The sequence below is a fragment of the Electrophorus electricus genome, chromosome 25 (assembly GCF_013358815.1).
Source record: "Electrophorus electricus isolate fEleEle1 chromosome 25, fEleEle1.pri, whole genome shotgun sequence".
Lineage (NCBI taxonomy): Eukaryota > Metazoa > Chordata > Actinopteri > Gymnotiformes > Gymnotidae > Electrophorus > Electrophorus electricus.
Genome location: NC_049559.1, coordinates 5,128,500 through 5,148,095, shown reverse-complemented (window position 1 = coordinate 5,148,095; position 19,596 = coordinate 5,128,500). Strand labels below are relative to the sequence as shown.

At 38.3% G+C, this 19,596-nt stretch overlaps 1 protein-coding gene across 6 annotated transcripts in view; it reads left to right on the top strand.

Annotated features, from left to right (window-relative positions):
• Window positions 1-686: 686 nt before the first annotated feature.
• The window catches only part of lrrfip1a (leucine rich repeat (in FLII) interacting protein 1a), a 39,890-nt gene continuing 20,980 nt past the window's right edge, over window positions 687-19,596 (top strand). For 2 of the 6 annotated variants that reach the window (XM_027023272.2, XM_027023270.2), the window contains exons 1-7: window positions 687-1,350; window positions 11,128-11,214; window positions 14,883-14,900; window positions 15,085-15,141; window positions 15,652-15,696; window positions 17,851-17,901; window positions 18,970-19,002. In XM_027023272.2, the coding sequence (XP_026879073.2) occupies window positions 1,261-1,350; window positions 11,128-11,214; window positions 14,883-14,900; window positions 15,085-15,141; window positions 15,652-15,696; window positions 17,851-17,901; window positions 18,970-19,002 (381 nt within the window). In that variant the 5' untranslated portion in view covers window positions 687-1,260. The remainder of the gene's footprint in view (window positions 1,351-11,127; window positions 11,215-14,882; window positions 14,901-15,084; window positions 15,142-15,651; window positions 15,697-17,850; window positions 17,902-18,969; window positions 19,003-19,596) is intronic. The other 4 variants (XM_027023278.2, XM_027023275.2, XM_027023273.2 and 1 more) reach the window with 4 other exon arrangements.

Here is a 19,596-nt window from a genome sequence, read left to right as displayed (position 1 = left end):
GTGTAAGGATAAAAGTGGAATAATGTTTTGACACACATACATTCAATATCTTGACATATCTTTTATTAATTGATTTAGCTGTAAAATAAATGGGATCAACACTGTGGCTCAGTAGTAAAAACCTGCACTTCCGTTACCAAAATGCATGTTTATCTGTCTGTTGGTGTTGCTCCTGAAACTGTCTATAGAAAGAGAGGAACCAAAAGAAGCTGGCTTTGACTGAAAGTGGTAGCTCATTAAGCATTTAGGATTTATGCATTTATGCTGGGTCATTATAGGAAATTTGTTGTGTCATGCAGTTCTGCTCAACAACCACGTTAAAATGTAAAGCATAATAGCTTTCATATGGAGTTTTTACCCCCATAATTAAAGTGGGGCATGGAAACACTTTACTATGGCATACCACATTAAATTGGGCCTAGTGATGCTCCTGACTGTAGGCAAATAATTCAAGCCTGCAAGGTGAAGAGAAAAGGCTACTATACAAAGCACTCTTGCGTACATGCGTGCACCTGCTGGATCTCAAGTGACAATTTATTGTAAGAAATTAACTAAACGACGCCAAAATATTTTTATGCATTGTGCAATTTAGTGAATTTTCTCTTTCTACCACTAGATGTCAGCATGCACTAGGCCGGGATCACAGCGGGAAAAAAAAGCAAATAAAAACGTGCATAGAGGCAACGTTCGCGCTTCTACATTGCCACATTGCCGGTAGCAAGAGACAACAGGTATGGGCAGATTAAAACAGAAAAGTTACGTAAGATAAATGGTCGCTTTTGGCATTTCGAAGATATCCCGGTAGTCTTTAAAGTTAGAAGCGGCAGGCATATGACTTGCGGGCGATAATGTTTCTGTTTTTAGCTGCAGGCTCCCATCATCAAAAATAGTGAAGCGCGTGTGAACAGCGCGGCGTGACCCCACCCTGGCCGAGAGGACTCGGCTAGTCTCGGTCAACTAGAGCCGCAACTTTCGTGGAGGGGTACACATTTAAACCTGCGGGAGTCGTGACTGCACTTAGAGAGTCGCAAAGGCAGGTTTAGACCTTGGGCTTATTTATCGCCGTCGTTGTTTTCAGCAGGCAAAGTCAGGAAGAGAGCGCAAGACGGATGTGACCGTAGCGCAGTGAGAGCGCAACTCCGGAAAACTCTCCAACGTGGCGCTCACGGCTCACTGCTTACGAGTTGTTTTTTTGTGAAGGATATTTCTCTTCACTCTAAAATTGACAGGACGATCAAAGAAAAAAAAAACACGAGCCCAATGGGATCTCAGGGTCCAGGACGGAAGAGGGTGCCTAACAGAAACGGACTCACTGCTGAGGAGGACGCGCTGAATATAATCGCTAAAGAGGTATGTTTTAGTCCACCCAAGAAGCCTACATCGATGCGTCTTTTTGCTAGGCTTCTCTTCACATGTATTTGTCAGATTTGTTTATTTATTATTGCTCTCATAATTTGTTAATTCAGAATAATACCCGTTAAAGAAAGTTCGTTAATATCTATATATCGCAGCAGCTCTCCGGGCACACAGGTTGGCACTGTGTCGGTGCACGTCCACATGGCTCTGACATGGTTCTGTAGCCCGGTACTTTACCTTTACATCGTAATATTGTCATGCCTTTAGTTCCTTAAGCGTGTGCCCGCCAGATATCCCCAGTTTTACGCCAGATCATGGCAGCAGTGCTGTAATCTCAGTGGCGCTGACAAACAGGCGCAGGTGTGCAGTGACAGGTGGCCAAGCCATGTAGGCACTGGGCCTTGGGCTTTGGGCCTGTATGCAAAATCCCCCTGCATGAGTCTAGTTAATAGTTTCTTGGTGTGTATTATTTAACATGTATTACGTGATTGTCCTTCTGAATTAAAGTATAGTTTTCTTTTCTGACGTTTAATAGTATAGCATAAAGCTTCCTGTTTTTCCTGTTTTTTTAATTAAGAGAGAAAAGTAATCCGTTCTAACTAGTGTCAGCATTATTAATTATTGTTTTGTCAATTCTAGCTGTCATAATATCTGCAAAACCATGTACTCTCACTATTATTTCATTGAGGAATTGTAGTTTTTCTTTAATTCTGGAGGACTTTTTTCTGGTTTAAACAGATATTACATAGAATATTATCATGATGTATAGGGTCACAGTGCAAGAAATAGATGCAGCAGAGGTTTTTGACTTTAATTAAAGTCAAAATATAAAATTAATTAAAACACAGAATTTGAAAAAGCTAAATTTTAAATGAAATAAACAGAAACTTGGGTCCCAGGGGCAATACTCTTTAATGTTAATTTCTAATTTTTAATACATTTCTGAAAACAAATGATTTCAAGTTGGTTTTTTTTCCTTTATTCCAATTTATGATGGCTTTTGTTCTACTCCCATGTGACTGCCACTTCAGCAGTTTAAATTTGGCTTTATACAACTTTGAGGAGTGCTGATAGTGAATCAGAAGTGTTCTGGTCCTTGTATGTAAACTCCTAAATGTATTCATTGCTGTTCAGCAATTAAAAAAAACACAAATAACTGACAAATGCAACAGGAACAGGTGCAAGTGAAATTATTCATATTGGAATTTAGTTTACATTTTATGATGCAACACATGCACTTTGTTCATTGGAAGGAGAAACAGAACTGTGCCGAGTAACGCTAAAAACTGAAACGTGCCCAGTAACACTTGATGCAGTAAGAAGACTAAGCAGGAAGTTGGAGCAGCTTTGCATCATTTTCACTGAAACTACTTCCTTAAATGCTCTTTGGTCTAATATTTGATGATGTAGCACAGCTATTAAACAATGAACAAATAATCTATATTATATATGTCTAAAAGTTTAAAACTTTTATTACAGGAAGCTAAATGAAGGTTGTATCAAGGTGTCGCTGCCTTATCTTCCTTTGTGTGCTCTTCTAGCTGTTTTTGGGATGACAAGATGCTGTAGACTCTCTGACTGATAAGAAGGATTTCTCACAGTCCATGAAATCGTTTGCCTTTAAGTGCTGGGAATGTGGGGTCCCACACTGGCTCCTCCTCTCACACTGGTATGTCAGTTCTGATGAGTTGGCTGATTTTGTAACAAGGGTTTTAAAAATAGAGCTGTTAAAGATCAGCTGTTGGCACTGCTAGTTGTGAGAACAGGCCCAGATGTGAAAAGAGTTTTATTGTTGTTTTGTTTTTGTTTCCCATTGGTAATTTTGGTGGGGTGAAAAAAGCATGAAGCTGCATTGTTTGTTTGTTTGTTTTTTTTTATGTGAATGCATAATTTAAATGTCTACTGAAACTGCAATGAAGTAGACATGATAGTGTAGTCTGTATAAACTGGATTCTGATTCAGGAAAGGATTTCCTAGGGAAGAATTTCAAGTATAGGTGCCCACAAGAATATTTTAGTTGTTGTTTTTCAACTTATCATAAATTGCTTTATGAGTTTGCGTTCATCTGATCTGAACTCTAGTGTTCAGTGTGAAGGTGCAAGTTTTTTTCTAGCATGCTTGCGTTCAAGTGTTTGTTAAAGGGCAAGTTTGAAGTGTCCTTCGGGTTTTGATCCATTTTCCTTGCTGACTGATAAGTCAAAGCAGCCTGTATATATACCAGTGAGAACTCCCCGATAAGGGAGTAATAGTTTGAAATAATAGCCAAAATAATGAGTACTTTATAGTGATCGTTTATACTAGGGCAGTGATAGAAGGGATAGTTTGTACTAGAGCAGTCATTGCAGTGATAGTTTATACTAGGGCTACTAACCAATTTGTTCAACCAAATATTACATAATATAATAAGTGCTGGGAAGGTTATTTAAAAAAATGTATTATGTTATAGATTACCTGTTAAAAATGTATATTTAACCAAATCCAAAGGATTCCTATATTAAAGTAACAATCGTATTTATGATCCTTTACTTCTGGATTACATTAATCCATTCCAGTACCATTCAGTATAGCCACCAACATTCCAGTTGTGAAAAAAAATTATTTAAATAATGCAGCCTAATAAAACAGATTTTGCCATGTTAATATATCAGTCTACATGCAAGCAAGACATGCACCTTACTCAAACCACATAATAATAATATTCTGACATTTCTGATACTGGAAAAGTTGCTTGGGAAAAGGGCTTTCCTCCATGTTTCAGGAAATAATAGATCACTAACATTATTTTTATTAAATGGAAAGGAAAGCATGATTTGAATCATGAAATGCACTGTTTTCAGTCACACATTTGAAGGGAATATTTTATAAAGGAGCCAAAACGCATCCGTGGTAGGAACGCAATTCATGGTGCATATTTTAAAACTTAAATGCAGCGTACATTTGCTGACACTATTTTAGTCATGGAAACACTGTTCCAAGGGCGGGAGGGGAGGTCTGGACGCGGAGGGGTGCAAGAAATGAGGAGGAGTAAGCGGTCCTGGTTAAGTTGTAATGCAGTCCTGCAAATCATCACATTTTTTAAAATGCACTTGTACTCTGATTATTGCTTTTTTTCTGTGACTCTAATGAAGCCCTTTTGCCTTTTTGGTATGCTTGTTTATAATGCCATTACATGTATTCCATCGTTAATCAAACCCTGAATGTAAGATTATATGTAAAAGTATTTTACTAGTTTAATAGTGTCCTTTCTTCAGGCTTTCTGATCAGCAAACACTTTTTCAAAAACTATAGCTCTAGTAGGAAACATTTAGTGTTATTTGTGGTCAGTTTATATACACGTTTGTTGAAACTCCATTCTCTCTAGCTTTAACCACTCAAGGTTTTCCTCACTCCTTTAGGAACTGAAAAGAACAGAAGGTTTTGTTAAAACTTGTCACTCTCTGATCTGTTTTTCTGTTGCATGTATATCCATTGTGGACATAAAATATCATAGCAGTATTGGACTTTCAGTGATTTCTTTGAACTCTTCATTTCTGCATTTTCAGTAGAAAAAAAAAATTAATTTGTGGACCAAATTCTTTTTTCAGTTAAATTGTATATTGTACACTCATTCTGCCCAAGGAAATGATTGAAATCCCTGGAATACTGAAACATTGAAATTGAAATATTGCCATGACATTCATGTTCATGTTGTGTTATGTGAACTTCCCACCACAACTTTGCCCCTGCCTTCATTTGTCTTACATTTGCCATCTTGAAACATTCATTACCCAACATGCCCTTACAAATGATTAAAATCAAAGCCAAACTTCCATGACATTATTGAGGGTCAGCAAGACAGATGGACAGTTGATTTACATGAGGTTTTTGTCCAGTCTGCTATTTTCTTGCCTTCCCAGGAAAGTGAGCACATATTGTTGTTTGGTATTGCGCTTATTTTGTGATTTATTGTTTCAAACTATCAGCATTCAGGCCTGTATCCAGCAGTATCTTAATGGTATTTGGACCCTAAGCTGTTTGCACTGGCTAGGATGCATTCTCTGAGTGGATGACAGCACTTTTGTAAAGTTGTTCTGCATAACAGCCTCAGCTAGATGCTAAATGTAAGTGAGGTTAAGGTGTGAGTGTGACAACGATATATAATCAGTTTCAGAGCAGATATTGAAAATATGATTTTAAAGTTCACTGTCTTGTATTTAGTGTTCACTATTTTATTTTTCCTAAGGCACTATTACAACATTAAAGTTTAGAATAAAAAATTCTGGAATGTAGTGATGATTTGATGCTAATTAGTCTGGAAAGGGTGGCTGTCATACTTGTTTCTATACTTGGACACAATCATACAATAATCAAAGTTCATAGATGACACCACTGTGATCCACCTTATATCCAGTGATGACCCAAGTGCCTACCGCTGTAAGGTGCATGACGTGGCTTAATGGTATCTCAAACACAACCTAGCAAAGAATGTCTCTAAAGCTACTGAGTTGTTTGTGGGCGTAAAAGGCAGTCTATGCAATCTCTGTGAAACGTCAGAACCTTTAGGACTCACGGACTTGCACTCTTGGTTGATTAATGCTAGCAGTATCCATTCTTTGAAGGTACCTTGAAGCGAAGTGCACATCCTAAGTGAAGCTTCTAAATAAAAGGCTACTTTAAGATCATGCTACAGCATAATAAAGATGCACACAAACATGACCATATTTATAAGCTAAAATTCAAGCATGATACAGTGGGGGAAAATTATTTATTCAACAATTGTCAGTTTCTTAAAAAGTCATATTTCCAATGTTTTTCACATGAAATGTAGATATTATTTCAATAAAACTACTTGGCTAAAAACAAGTTTTTGCAATAAAGTGTAATGACTCAGGGAAAAGTATTGGACATGCTAATTGTACTTTGTACACTGGTGCGTAGTCATGTTGGAACAGGAAGGGGCGATTCCCAAGCTATTCCCACAAAGTTGGGAGCATGAAATTGTCCAAAATCTCTTGGTATGCTGAAGCATTAACAGTTTCTTTCACTGGAACTAAGGGGCCAAGCCCAACTCACAACCCCCCCCCCCCACCAAACTTAACGCTTGGCACAATGCGGTCAGACAACTACTGTTCTCCTGGCAACCGCCAAACCCAGACTCGTCCATCGGATTGACAGATGAAGAAGCATGATGCGTCACTCCAGAGAAGATGTCTCTGCTGCTCTAGAGTCCAGTGGCCGCATGCTTTACACCACAGCATCTGATGCTTTGCATTGCGCTTGGTGATGTAAGGCTTGGATGCAGCTGCTCGACCATGGAAACCAATTCCATGACGCTCTCTACCCGCTGTTCTTCGGCTAATCTGAAGGCCACATGAAGTTTGCAGGTCTGTAGTGATAGACTGCAGAAAGTCGGCGACCTCTGCGCACATTTTACGTGGCCTACCACTTCCTGTCTGAGTTGCTGTCACTCCCAATTGTTTCCACTTTGTTATAATACTACTAACAGTTGACCGTGGAATATTTAATAGCGAGGAAAATTCATGACTGGACTTGTTGCAAACGGTGGCATCTTATCACGGTACCACGCTGGAATTCACTGAGCTCCTGAGAGCGATCCATTCTTTCACAAATGTTTGTAGAAACAGTCTGCATGCCTAGGTGCTTGGTTTTATACACCTGTGGCCATGGAAGTGATTGGAACACCTGAATTCAGTTATTTGGATGGGTGAGAATACTTTTTGCAGTATGGTGTATCTGCACCTCTTAATGAGTTAGACTGATTTTCTGTTAACATAGTCATAGGTTTCATGCTGTTACAATGACTTTGGCCAACTCGGAAATATGTTCACAAACTACTTTCTGGTTGAATTAATATTACTGCCTGGTCTGAATGTTGTGTGAATTGCTGCATTAGTAATATGTTAAAAAATGTGTTGATTAATTATTTATTACCACTGTATATACCAGAATATAGCAATGATATAAATCTCTTTTACGCTACTGAATAATAACCGTTTCTGATGCTGAAGTGCTCAAGATTCTTTGTAACTGTTACAAAAGATTGTAAACACTTTCCTGTTTTATGTATTCTCTGTTGGTTGTACACTATTTATTCAGGCCCCAGAAATGTCTGAATGCACATGCAAAGTATGTAATGGAAAACTTAATTTCCTTAATTAATTAATTAACTTAATTGGCATCCCATGACAGTTCCTTGTTCCCTGTTAATTTATAATGTGTAAATCCTTTTTTATGGTCTACCCAGACCTTTTGTAGGCAAATATTTGTTTTGGGATCATTTGAAATTGATGGGTTAGTTTCTATATGAAAGCTTAATTTTTTTAATAATATATGCAAGATATGAGAAATTTGCCGCTGGTTAATCTGGTGGCATCTCAGACTACTGCTGTTGTCTACATCTTAGTCAACCACATATTACTTACTTTTTCTCTTATATGATGTATAAGGTATAACATTGCTACTCCTATCATTTTTTACTAAATTTGTTTTGAATGGTTCTAAAAATACCATAGGCCATATGGTGAAAAACTATGAAATCTAGCAGGACACAGAAAAATCATGGTTGAAGGAACTGCACGACAGCAAATATTTCTTTGAGTAATTTCCTGTGGTCAGTTGAGCAAGTGAGTAACTGAATATTGCAGTAGAGACTGATGTGACTTAACTAATCTCATCATCTCTGCTTCCTTCTCTGCTCCATCTTCATTATTGTATCGAATGTCTCCGTCAGTCTCTTTATTCTTTACAAAATATAATTAATTTAAGGGTTACAAAATCACTGTAAATTATACCATATGTGTATGAATGGACACCTTGAACTACTGAAGTGTCTATTTGAATTTTTAGAAGATGTATCTCAGTTTATTAATCACTGAGTACTAGAGCTATCCGGACTTACTTGAGAGATGGCTGTACATGAGATTTTGTGGATTCATTTTCTATATACACCTAAACCTATAATGATTAAAATCTGCTTTTTAAAAATATTGAAAAGTAGGTACATGTATACCTTGCCCTCAGAAACCCAATGTGTCCAGTGTCAAACTTGCTGAACACTGAGCAGTTTTTGGTGGGAACTAGATAAACAAGCAGTCCATTTTCTTCAGAAGTGCTCACAGAATATTTGCCTGAATTAGAAGCTCGCTGGGGCACTGATAGAGCTTGGATCCACATGTCATTAAAAATAGCTACGAGAGGGAGATAAAGCCAGGGGTAGAGAGAAACAAGTAGGATAAATTTGTCTAGCTTATCTCTTTTTCTTTTTTTTTCTGCAAGACACCTGCAAGTTGAGAATGTGTGCAAAACACAAATGACCTAGGCTTCAGTGTTATGGACAGTATGGTTACTTTGATAACTGCAAGAATATATGTTTCAAGTAGGAAGTAGATACGTGTTCTTAATGAGATTCGGCTTCTTAGTGTTACAAATGTGTTTGTATAAGATATATTCATAAAATATGCACATGAGATGCAAATACACCATGAAAGTATTGTTTCATATCTTCATAACATGTTCTGCTCTGTCCCATATATTGTATGTGTGTGCATAATAAACTATGTAAGGTCTGACTGATAGACTGGAGGCTTTGTTGGCTACAATGAGTAGCTTCCTATGAATAGTGCAGGAAGGGTGTGATCTATGGTTGGTTGTAAATGCCTCGGTTCTTTATCTTCCTGTTGTCATAAAATGCAGTTTCCTAGAATAGTTTAGTTTTGTAGTTGTTTGTCAGATGCGTTTTAAAGCAATTTGTGTTTTTACTGCTACTTTCACAACATTCTAAAAAAGATTACAAAGATGACGTTAAATGTTATTTATGATTATGCAAGGGCATGGTTTTCTGTACAGTTTGCAGATGTTGCCCCAGCATTTTGCTGACTAGAAGTCAGTCTTTTGTAGGGCCCTGTAGCCCAGGAATTTCGTAGGCTATATATTATCACCCTGATTTATGGATGTGTCCCTGGGTTTTTTCTGATCTTGATGTGATTAGGATTTATAAGATGCTCCAAAGTGCAATATTCTACCATATAAATTATTTATGTATATGGAAAGTAAATATATTTAAAAACTAGATAGAAATAATTTCAGAGGACACAACTCTTAAACTCAATAAATTACAATTAGATGTACAATTGAATGAACAAAATGAAACTACACTAAATAATTGTGGGTCCACACCACACATAAAAAGAAACTCTCTAAAAGTACCTCGGCAAAGGAACTTATTTCTCTAACACCATAGTGTCTGCTGCAAGCACCTCAGCGTAGTGGATTTGAGAGACTGCCCAAAACCAACCTAGCTGGCTCTTCAGGTCATCCAAGTTGCTACCTGGAAATTCTTAGTCTTCGATAAAGTTGAGACGGGCACACCTCACAAAGAACAGGGTAAACATTTGCTGAGTGTGCTGGCCAACTTTTATAAAGTAAGCTTTAAAAAATACTTTAGAAAGAAAGCTGTAAAACTCCAGTGTTTAGACAACTGAGTTAGTTTACCTTCTCTAGAATGTTCAAGGGTAACGAGCTTGTGGCCGACGTTGAAAACGATTCTGTAAAACAGCGTGAGACTGCTCGTTTAAGTTCTCCATTCAACAACCAGTGCAGACTTAAACATGTTCATATTCTAACAGGTACTTATTTAAAATGACAAACTCTGGTACAGACATCAGACTTTTATCCTTAGCAATCTGTTCACTCCACGCTATTGGCTTCTCTCCCTCTCCCATCTCACTAAATGACTGCTGATTGGCTGACACTAATGTTACAAAAATGTTACCAAAAGAAAAGTACATGTGTCACGCTTAAATATATGATTGCCTCAAACATATTGAATTGCATGGCACCGCTATAGGGCGCAGGTACCGTAACTAGTGTAAGTTCTGTTGCCACTAAACTCTAAGTGGCAAGCAACCAGATTGTTGCGATCTCTCCATGTTTACTTGATCTATGTAAGGTAGGATAGTAGGCTACTGGTGCATATGCGCATAATAGGTGGTGTGAAATGGCCTTGTCTGGCTGTAGTTGAGGTGAGACTGACATTTTGGGATGTGGTTTGTTGGTGTCATGGCACTCTTTGCTACAGTCATTCACAGGAAGGAAGCTAATTCTTTCTCTGTCATGGTGTACTCCAACTCATTACTTCAGTTCCCCTCTTTAGAGAGAGAGAGAGAGAGAGAGAGAGAGAGATTCCCTTAAAAGGGCTTGTTTACAGATGAAGTCTAATGACGCTTACTCAGGACATCAGCACTTTCATGAGACAACGGCATACAAGTAAAAATGTTCATGTAGCAAACTGATACTCTATGCACAAAATATTGGGTGAAAAATGGACTTTCAATGGGTATGGATAGATGGATGCTTCTTCGTTTTAGTTTAACTTAACATTTTAACTTAAAGTTTAAAACCACATTGAAGATAATGGGGACCTCAGTAAGGGCACAACATAGGACACACAAACACACACAAATCCTGCTGACTGTTGGCAAAAAATGTGTTTGATATCCTGTTAGTCATTGTTCATTATCAATATACTCAGACTTAGAGGTCACACCTGTGTTCTACAGTTTACAGTTCCAACCCTGAACTACACACACTACTTAGCTAATCCGGTGTGTTAGAACTAAAATTGGCCAGATCAAAGATAGGAGTAGGGCATCTCTGATCTAAATGACGGCTCGAATCCCGCTTGAGCTTTATGTATGAACAGTATAGGCAGTGCTGGGTGCTAGTCGCAGCTTACGCTTTACATTAAAACCGTTCTTCCCTTTTCCCCTTTAGGCTGAGGCCAGACTGGCAGCTAAGAGGGCAGCCAGAGCAGAGGCACGTGAGATCCGCATGAAGGAGCTGGAGAGGCAGCAGAAAGAGGTAAAATCAGATTAATACTCACATTTGCTTTTCAGGACCTGCTGAGCTCAGAACATTGTCTTCAAATGTGCTACTCGGTCTGGGTCAAATTTTAATAACATGACTGCACATTAGTTTGCAAAAATTACATTAAACAGGCTATAAAGACATTTTGTCTTTAAAGTCTTGCACGTTGCTCATTAGTTTGGTGTATCATTAGCTGAACAAACTGTGGGACATACAATATCAGCAGCCTAATAAATAGGCCTTTGGTGGATTGTGTCCTTTGGTTAAAGGTTAGGTAATGTGTGAGTGCATGAATGTACGTATGTAGCTAAGTTTGATAGTTGTGTGTTACTGTGTTACCAGCCCCAGTAAAAAGCTTTTTTTCTCGAAATTCAAAAGTTGCATTAACAAAGACCACCAATGAAGAAACCACCCATGATTGTTTCCAAAAACAATTTCAATTATGGGTCCCTTTTTTTTTTTTTCTGGGATTCTGATTAGAGCATGAATCTGCTGAGACATTTTTTAATAACCTTCCTGAAACTATAACCTCTTTATGCCTGCATTCTGCAGGAATCACTAAGGCTCTGAGGTTAACGTGTGTGTAAAATACAAGAGTAGTAGCAGAATACTATATCATCTTGGTCCATATTGTTAAGTCTTAATCTTTCAATTCTGCATTAAACAGAATTTCATTGCACTGGATAAAAAGAGCATGGGGAAAACATAATTTAAACACCCAGTTGGAATTATGAGAGGTAAAAAGAGCCTGCAAACAGCACAAGGATATGAAGCCTATCAGGTTCAGGTAAAACGCCACAAGAATGCCTTATTTTGTGGCCTGAATGCAAATGACAAAATCCTTTCAAAATCCTGTCATCCTCTGGTAATGTCATTTTTCTTCATGAAATTAACTATAAGTGGAAAGAGTGGCAAGAAAGGTGGCATTTTAAAGAAAATGAGAAGAGAATGAGGAGTGAAGGCATCACCAAATAGTTCCCTTGCCCAGAGAATAAATAGTTTTCCAAAATTTAAAGCAACTTTGATTTGATTAGCTTCTGGTAATTGGCATAGGCTACGATCTTCTGGGATTCATACATAAAGTTGGTTTCAGAGCAGAATGGATGCAAAATGTATTTGTATTTATTCTGTCAAAGCATCACTGGTAATTGCAGAGGTGACTTATTGGATAATTCTGATTGAACAGAATAATAATTCTGATAAGTGAATAATTCTCAGATAAATAATACCATATTTGAAGTTTTCAGTAGCATTTCGCATCCTGTCGAGAAAACTTGTACTTTCTGTGGGCCAACAACATTGCATCTTGGGTGATGTCATGCCTTTCTCCACTCAAGGGAAAAGTCACTTGTTGTGGGTTTGTTTTTGCCTTTTATGTTGAAGCCAAATCCACTTCAGGCTTCAGGGCCCAAAGCATGAATGGCTTCAACAGGGACTCTAGCTTCTAATTACTTCACTCATCAAATTCATTAAGAATTTTACACAAGAATGACATAAGTCATGTAAACAGCAGTTACAAAATTTCTTTGGTTATTTTGGCCTTTATATTGCATAACTATACCACTCATCACCTCTAGCATGCAGTTAAACTAACTGACTGGAAAAGGATGAGAAAGAAATTGAAATGGCAGCGACCGCTAAAGCTGCTAGTAAACGTTTTCTTCCAATAGTGGCAGAAAGCATGCAGCCAAACTGCGAATTCATCTCTGGTGAGCTCATGTCTGCTACAACTGCAGGCGGTCAGGCTATTTTTGCACAGATGGATGACCTAAAATACAGCCTTCATGGACTAGAGGAAAAGATGGCAACATTCAGAGAGAAACAAAATGGAGAGATCTCTGCACCACACAGACATGGAGTAATGTTGGAGCATAACTAAGGAGGTCACACAGTTGAGAGAAAAAGATTCCTTTGAAGGTTGAAGCAGAAGCTAAAATTTATGCCTGTTGTGTGTCCCCGACGGGATGAAGAGCACATGCCTGACTAAATACTTTGAGATCTTCGTTATGGACCTTTTAGGTTGCCACCGGTTGCCCAGTGGCATTCAACTGCAGCACACATACAGGTCTCTTGCCCCCAGACTTAAGACAGGAGAAAGACCCAGGTCTGAGGTGATGAGAGTGCTGTGATATCAGGATATGTTTTGACTACTTTGACTGGCTTGTGAGATGGGATCTATCTTGTGTCATCAGGAACATCCTGTAAAGCAGTCATTGATTGGTCCATCCAATGCATGAACTCCATTGGAGCAGGGGCTTGCTGTTTCAGCCTTTGTTTTCTATTTAGGCATGAGTTAGATGGTCTGATTTCCCCAATGGTGGATGAGGCTGTGCCTTGTAGCTGAATGCAACAGTGGCTCAGTGTCTTTTCGCCTCTGGTGGGCCAGTTGATGTGTTGATGAGTATGGTATTGGGTGAGAGCCTCATGTAGTTCATGTGAGGCGATATCCGTGTCTGTCTGAGGTGGAATGTAAATGGCACTGACAATGATGGAAGTAAATTTCCAAGGAAGGAAGGAAGGAAGGAAGGAAGGAAGTGTGGCATTTGATGGTCAAGAGTTCCAGTGCTTCAGTAACAACATATGGTTGAATACTGCAAATATGTACAATTAAAACTGAAATGAGACTGCAAGACTGTAATGCTGATAACTCTTTATAAAATACACTGGTCATATAATCTAAAGGGAAATGCTCAATATTGCTATTCTAAGGAATGCTAAGCATTTCTTCATTTTTGCCTTTCAACTTGGGGAAATGTACAGGACAATGAAATGCTGGCGTTTTATTAGTAGAAGACGTGTTATAAAACCCATACCAGTATGTGGATAACTAATGAAGATTAAACAGTAATTAATGGAGCACTGGTGCACTTTTAGTACTGAGAGCATACAAGGAAATAGGTGGGCACTTTTTTTTTTTTTTTTTCACGATGAATGTGGAAATGGACAGAATGATAAACCGTCTTACTTTTAGCTTTTGTAAGAAGCATAAGGAAAGCAGTTTAAAGATGTGGGATGATATAGTAAGTGGTGCAGCTGAACAGAAATGGATAACTTCACAAACATCTGAACTATCTATGACAAGCCAGTCAGTTATACTGACCATCAAGTGTTGGTACATGATAATGAATAGTATAGTATTGCTTGGTTACTGAGGAAATATTTCTGCAAATGACTTAAGAATAAGCAGAATACCTTTTGTATTGTGTATAGATGTATAGACTTAGGAAGCCATGTGTTGGGTACAGCTGTAAATTCAACATTCTGAGTTTAGTAGGTTAAGAATCCTGCTTGTTTTTGTTGTCAAAAAAGTAACTAAGACTATTAAATGGATTATCAATTAATATAAGCACAACTTCTATTATGTGACATTTAGTTTTATCTTATTACATTTGAATCGAATTGTCCTGTTATACGGAATCTCCTATTAATTTCTTGCAGCATAAACGGCTCAGGAAGTTGAAAAGGATGTTGTCTGGACTGTTTAAAACTATACACATTCTAAACATCACTGATTATCATTGGGTGTTCAGTTAGCCATTTGGGCTAAATTCTGTGCTCAGAATGAAGTTTTCATTGCAGGTAGCTGATCATGGAATTAAAGTCTGTCAGACCCTCTCTGGCTTTCCTTATCATTTTTCACATGCTGTCCATTCTTTCTACAGATCTATCAGGTTCAGAAGGTAGGCGTCTTTGCTTGTCTGCATCATAATTGTAATACTGTCTGTTTAATTTTGGTTAATTCTAATAAGCCTTGTCTCATTGTTTACATTTCAGTATTTAAGAATACATTCTTTTCTAAGTCTTTCCTATCTAAACCTCTCTCTTCGGCTTTATTCCTCACCTTGCATTCTGTCCCATGTGTAGAAATACTATGGATTGGATAACCTGGACAGCAAATGGGGGGACATTGAGCAATGGATGGTATTTTCACATTCAGAGGATGTTTTTCGAGGCTATACAGGCCTTTGTTGTTTTTGATGTCTTGCTTCACTGTGGTACTCTGTGCATGTTTGACGGTTGTTCTTTTGTTCCTACTATTAGTAGCTAGCTAGAATTACAGGATGAGCATGTCTCACAGTAACTACAAAGGCAAGAACAATGTGTGGTATAGCATGACATTTATTTAGCTTGTACACCAAAAAGTAAAAAGACTGAAAGTGAGTAGTTTTGGATTGTAAGTGTAGGATATAACATATTGGGCCCTGATGCCAGTCTTAACATTTCTGTGCAAGTCGTCTCACTGCATGTTGGTTAGATTATTACCTGCATGTTTTGCCAATTTAGCAGCATCAAGGGCTTCTTTGTGCTGTGAATCACATGTACGTTCTCCCTGCCTGTTCATATCATATCTTCAGCTCTTTTTTTTTTGTTTGTTTGTTTGTTTTGTTTTTCCCATCTCTGCTTTTCCCTTCGTTCCACCGGGCTTTGTAGGAGAACAGCGCGCGCTACGCACGCCCCTCTCTGAGACACAGCTCGGTTAGTAGCTTTTTCTTCTTTGCTTTCTCGTGCCGCTCATTATTTCTCTCTTCCTGTGCTTCAGCACTAAGTCTGTGCTTAATAGGGAATGATGTATAAAGAGTGTATACATACAAGAGGGTTTTATCAACATGGTGTTGCAACCAGTTTAGTAAGATGTAGCCAGCCATTCTGACTCCATAGGATGGACTGGCTGTCAGAATATTACATTTGTATGTAACAAAGCTGTCGGTGCACATTTGAGTTATATTAATTAAAATGGATTAAATAAATATATTATTATATTAATAATATAATTATTATTATTATTAAGAAAATGGCACCCATTGAGTTGCCAAGCCATAAACTTTGTTAGCTTTGTTTATCAGCTCTGCAATAGGAAAGAAATGCATAAAAACGTCTCCGTCTATGGCGTGAAATCAGAAATGGTCATAGTTCAGTGTAAGCCTGGACAGTCTCAGAGTTAAATGAAAAGCTGCCCACAATACTGACTGACTACACAACAGTAAAGTGAGTAACTGTTCATGTCTGTAAGGATAACACAGTAAAGCAGGAGTCAGAGTTAATAAAAAGGTACTTTAATAACATCTTCAACCAAATTAGGAAGGCCAACATACAAATATTTCAGTGGTCCTCTGCCTGAATGGAGAACAAATATTTTCAAAGCTACTATGATTTAAACATTTGGCCGCACAAAAACTGTAGTTTAAACAGCCTGAACATTTTATTGACAGTTTTAACCTGTTTTTGGTAAGAGACCATTCTTTTTGGCAAGATAGATGGCACACAAACAAAAGGGATGTGAAAAGTCGATTTATCCAACCCTTTAGTGGCGACACAGTGAAAAACACCCAAGGACTTCATTGCATCAACAGATTTGATCACTCCATAGCTACATCTTCTCCCCACTGTGGGTGCCCTGAGCTGCAGACCTTGCATGAGAGCCACAATGATCACCAAGGTTATCAGCTTCCAGGGGCACCACAACACCGGGAGGACTCTACACTGTACACCATCTCCACACACCCCACCCGAACCTCCCAGCAGCAATGAAGAATCTGGTATCGGCTAGGATGAGGCTATCACATTCCTGGTCAGCCAGCCCTCAGGTACAGTGTAAAATCAGCCCAGCTTCCCTCTGCCTTCTTCTATTGCCCCATATTCACTTCCATCACCAAGACCTTCTCCTAAAGAGTTACGCTACTCCACCACCTAGAGCGCAAAGAAAGGGACGAGCTCCTCAACCACCAGAAAGGCAGCTTCACTTTCTACCCCATCGCCAACAGGAGCCCCACTCACCATCCACCCTAATGGAAGAAGACACCACTTTGATATTCTTCAGGTCCCTGCTGCTTGCTACTACAGTGTTGATGTCAGCAGTACATGTTTTCAGAAGAGTCTTGGACACAGCATGCCAGTAATCTTTACCATACCAGTGCTTATCAGAAACAGAAAAAAAGGAGTACATGTCAGATGCCGTGAAGGTGTCGAACATGCAGTGTGAGCCACAGCTTTTGAAGCAAAGGTTACCAAGTTAGTTCTTCTCAATATTAGCTCACTCGCAAACAAATCTCTTTTAATTAATGATTTCTGTATAGACCATGGGTTTGATTTTATGCTTTTAAATGAAACATGGTTAATTGAACATATTGCCACAACCTTATTATTTGAGTCAGGATTAATTGAGTCAGGAAACATACAGTAAATACAAAATGAACATATGTGCATTTTAATATTTTGCTTTTTTTATACTTGTATCTTGCACTGTAAACTGCATTACTACATACTGTATTTTATTTTTGTTTTTTTCACCTCTTTTGACGTTAATTTGCCCTGAGCCTCACTGCAAGCATTTCAATGTATAATGTCGCTGACATGCTGGGCATGTGATAAATAAAAGACTGAGTTCTGGGTTTTGCGAGTGCAAACCATGCCTTCAGTTATAAGCAGAAGAGTGATGTGAAATTGAAAAAGGAAAAGAACCTGTGCCGAAGTTTAGGAAAAGCAGCAAGCAGATGGTGTCCCAGATGGGAGTGGAAGTGAAAGAGCTAGCACTTTTGTAGCTGGAATACCTGTGGCATGTTCCAAAGACAATTGTTTCTGCTCCAAGAAAATGTGACTTTTTTTTTCTTCTTCTTCTTTCTGTCTTTACAGGTTTCAGATGAAGATGAGCAAATGTCAGTTAGGAGCAGGAGCACCCTGCAGGTCAGTAGCCAATTTACTTGTGCTAGCGTGAGCAGCAACTTTATCTTGCGCTTACGTCTGTGTTGTCTGTTGATGAATGCAGAGCACCTATCCAGAGCACCAATAGCAAAGTTACAAACTGAACACTGAGTTGTAATTCTGGTAGTTCCATCCCTGGGTGTAGTTTACTATGCTCACTGCACTCCATTACCCCTCTTCTTTAAGAGAGTATCCCAGGATTACGGCCTGTCCACTTTTCTGAGGACATGCCCTCAGTACTACAACTAGACTACAACAAAAACAACCACCAAGTTATTATACAATCACACAGTTTTGGGCATTCAGGATTCTTTGCACAGTCAGTGAGTACCACATAGCATCTTGGCTGTGGGTTACAGAGACTTTCATATTGGTGGGGAAAGACTGTAGAGTAGCAGGTGTGCAAAACATACTTGAAAATGGCCAAATCTTTTTTTTGTTTTTTTTTTTTTTTTTTTTTTTTTTTTTTGTCCCACAAATTAAAATTGGTGACCCTTGTAGTACTTTTCATGCTAAATTCAAATATTTCTAACAGCTATATAAGTGACAGCAAATACATTTTACAATAAATATATATAACCTATGCATAAATAATGCTGTTATTAAACTTACAATATGTACAAACAAACTTCTAAAATGTATAGGTTTATTTCTGCTTATATTTGACCTCAAAAACATCTTTGTGTTCAGCAATATCCTGCCAACACAGAGGGCTTCATGTTCCATGGTGCTGCTTTTCAATACTATGCATAATGATATGCATGTATAAGGCAATGGTTTATGGAGAAATTCTGAAAACATATTTGGATTCGTCACGCAAAAATGCATAAATCGATATTGTTTTGCATGGGGCAATTTCTTTAAGCAGTGCTTAAAAGTTGCTTGCATGGGACCATCGTTTTTTATTTCTGACAGGAATTTCTTATCGTTGTGCAAATGCATGTCTCCATTTTGCCGACTTGTGGAATGTTATAACTGATCATTAGACTACATGATTAGAACAGTTATAACAGTTCTTTATGGTGTTGATGGTGTTGTTTATCTGTGCAGTTGGATTTGGATTCAGTGGGGGCACATGGAGGGGTAAGAATTACTTGGTTGAAAACTAATCATCCATTACTGATGACTGTAGGTTCTTGACCCACTAACTGACTACTTTTGCTTTAGTAAAGATTCTTGGGAGTTCGTTGTGGTGTTAGCATTAATGAATGTTCGTCAGTATGCTGGAGTCTGCAGTAGCTAGTTTGTAATTGTAACATCCATAGAATATTGAAGTATTGAAAATACCAACCTCCCTGGCATAACTAAATAGTGGAGACAAATATGGAAGCTAGTGTTAAGTGTACTATACATACACGACAGACAAAATGCCATTTTTTCATTCAATCCTTTGTTTGTAGGTGGCCTACCAATCTTGTGAGAGTGAGGACTAATGTTTTCTTTCTCTGCATACGAAGACAATCACTAAACTTCTTGCTCCTGCTAAAAATTTCACTCTTGCAGGAGAATGCTCTTAATTTAGTTTAAATGTCCTTGACATAATGGCATTACTTGACAAGGAAAGGTGAATCGTGTTGCCCTTTTCAAATGTCTTCAATTGTTGCTATGGTCAAATGTACTGATGTAGACCCGTGGCAACTGGGAACTGAAAATAAATCGTTGTGGTAGTGTTTTTGA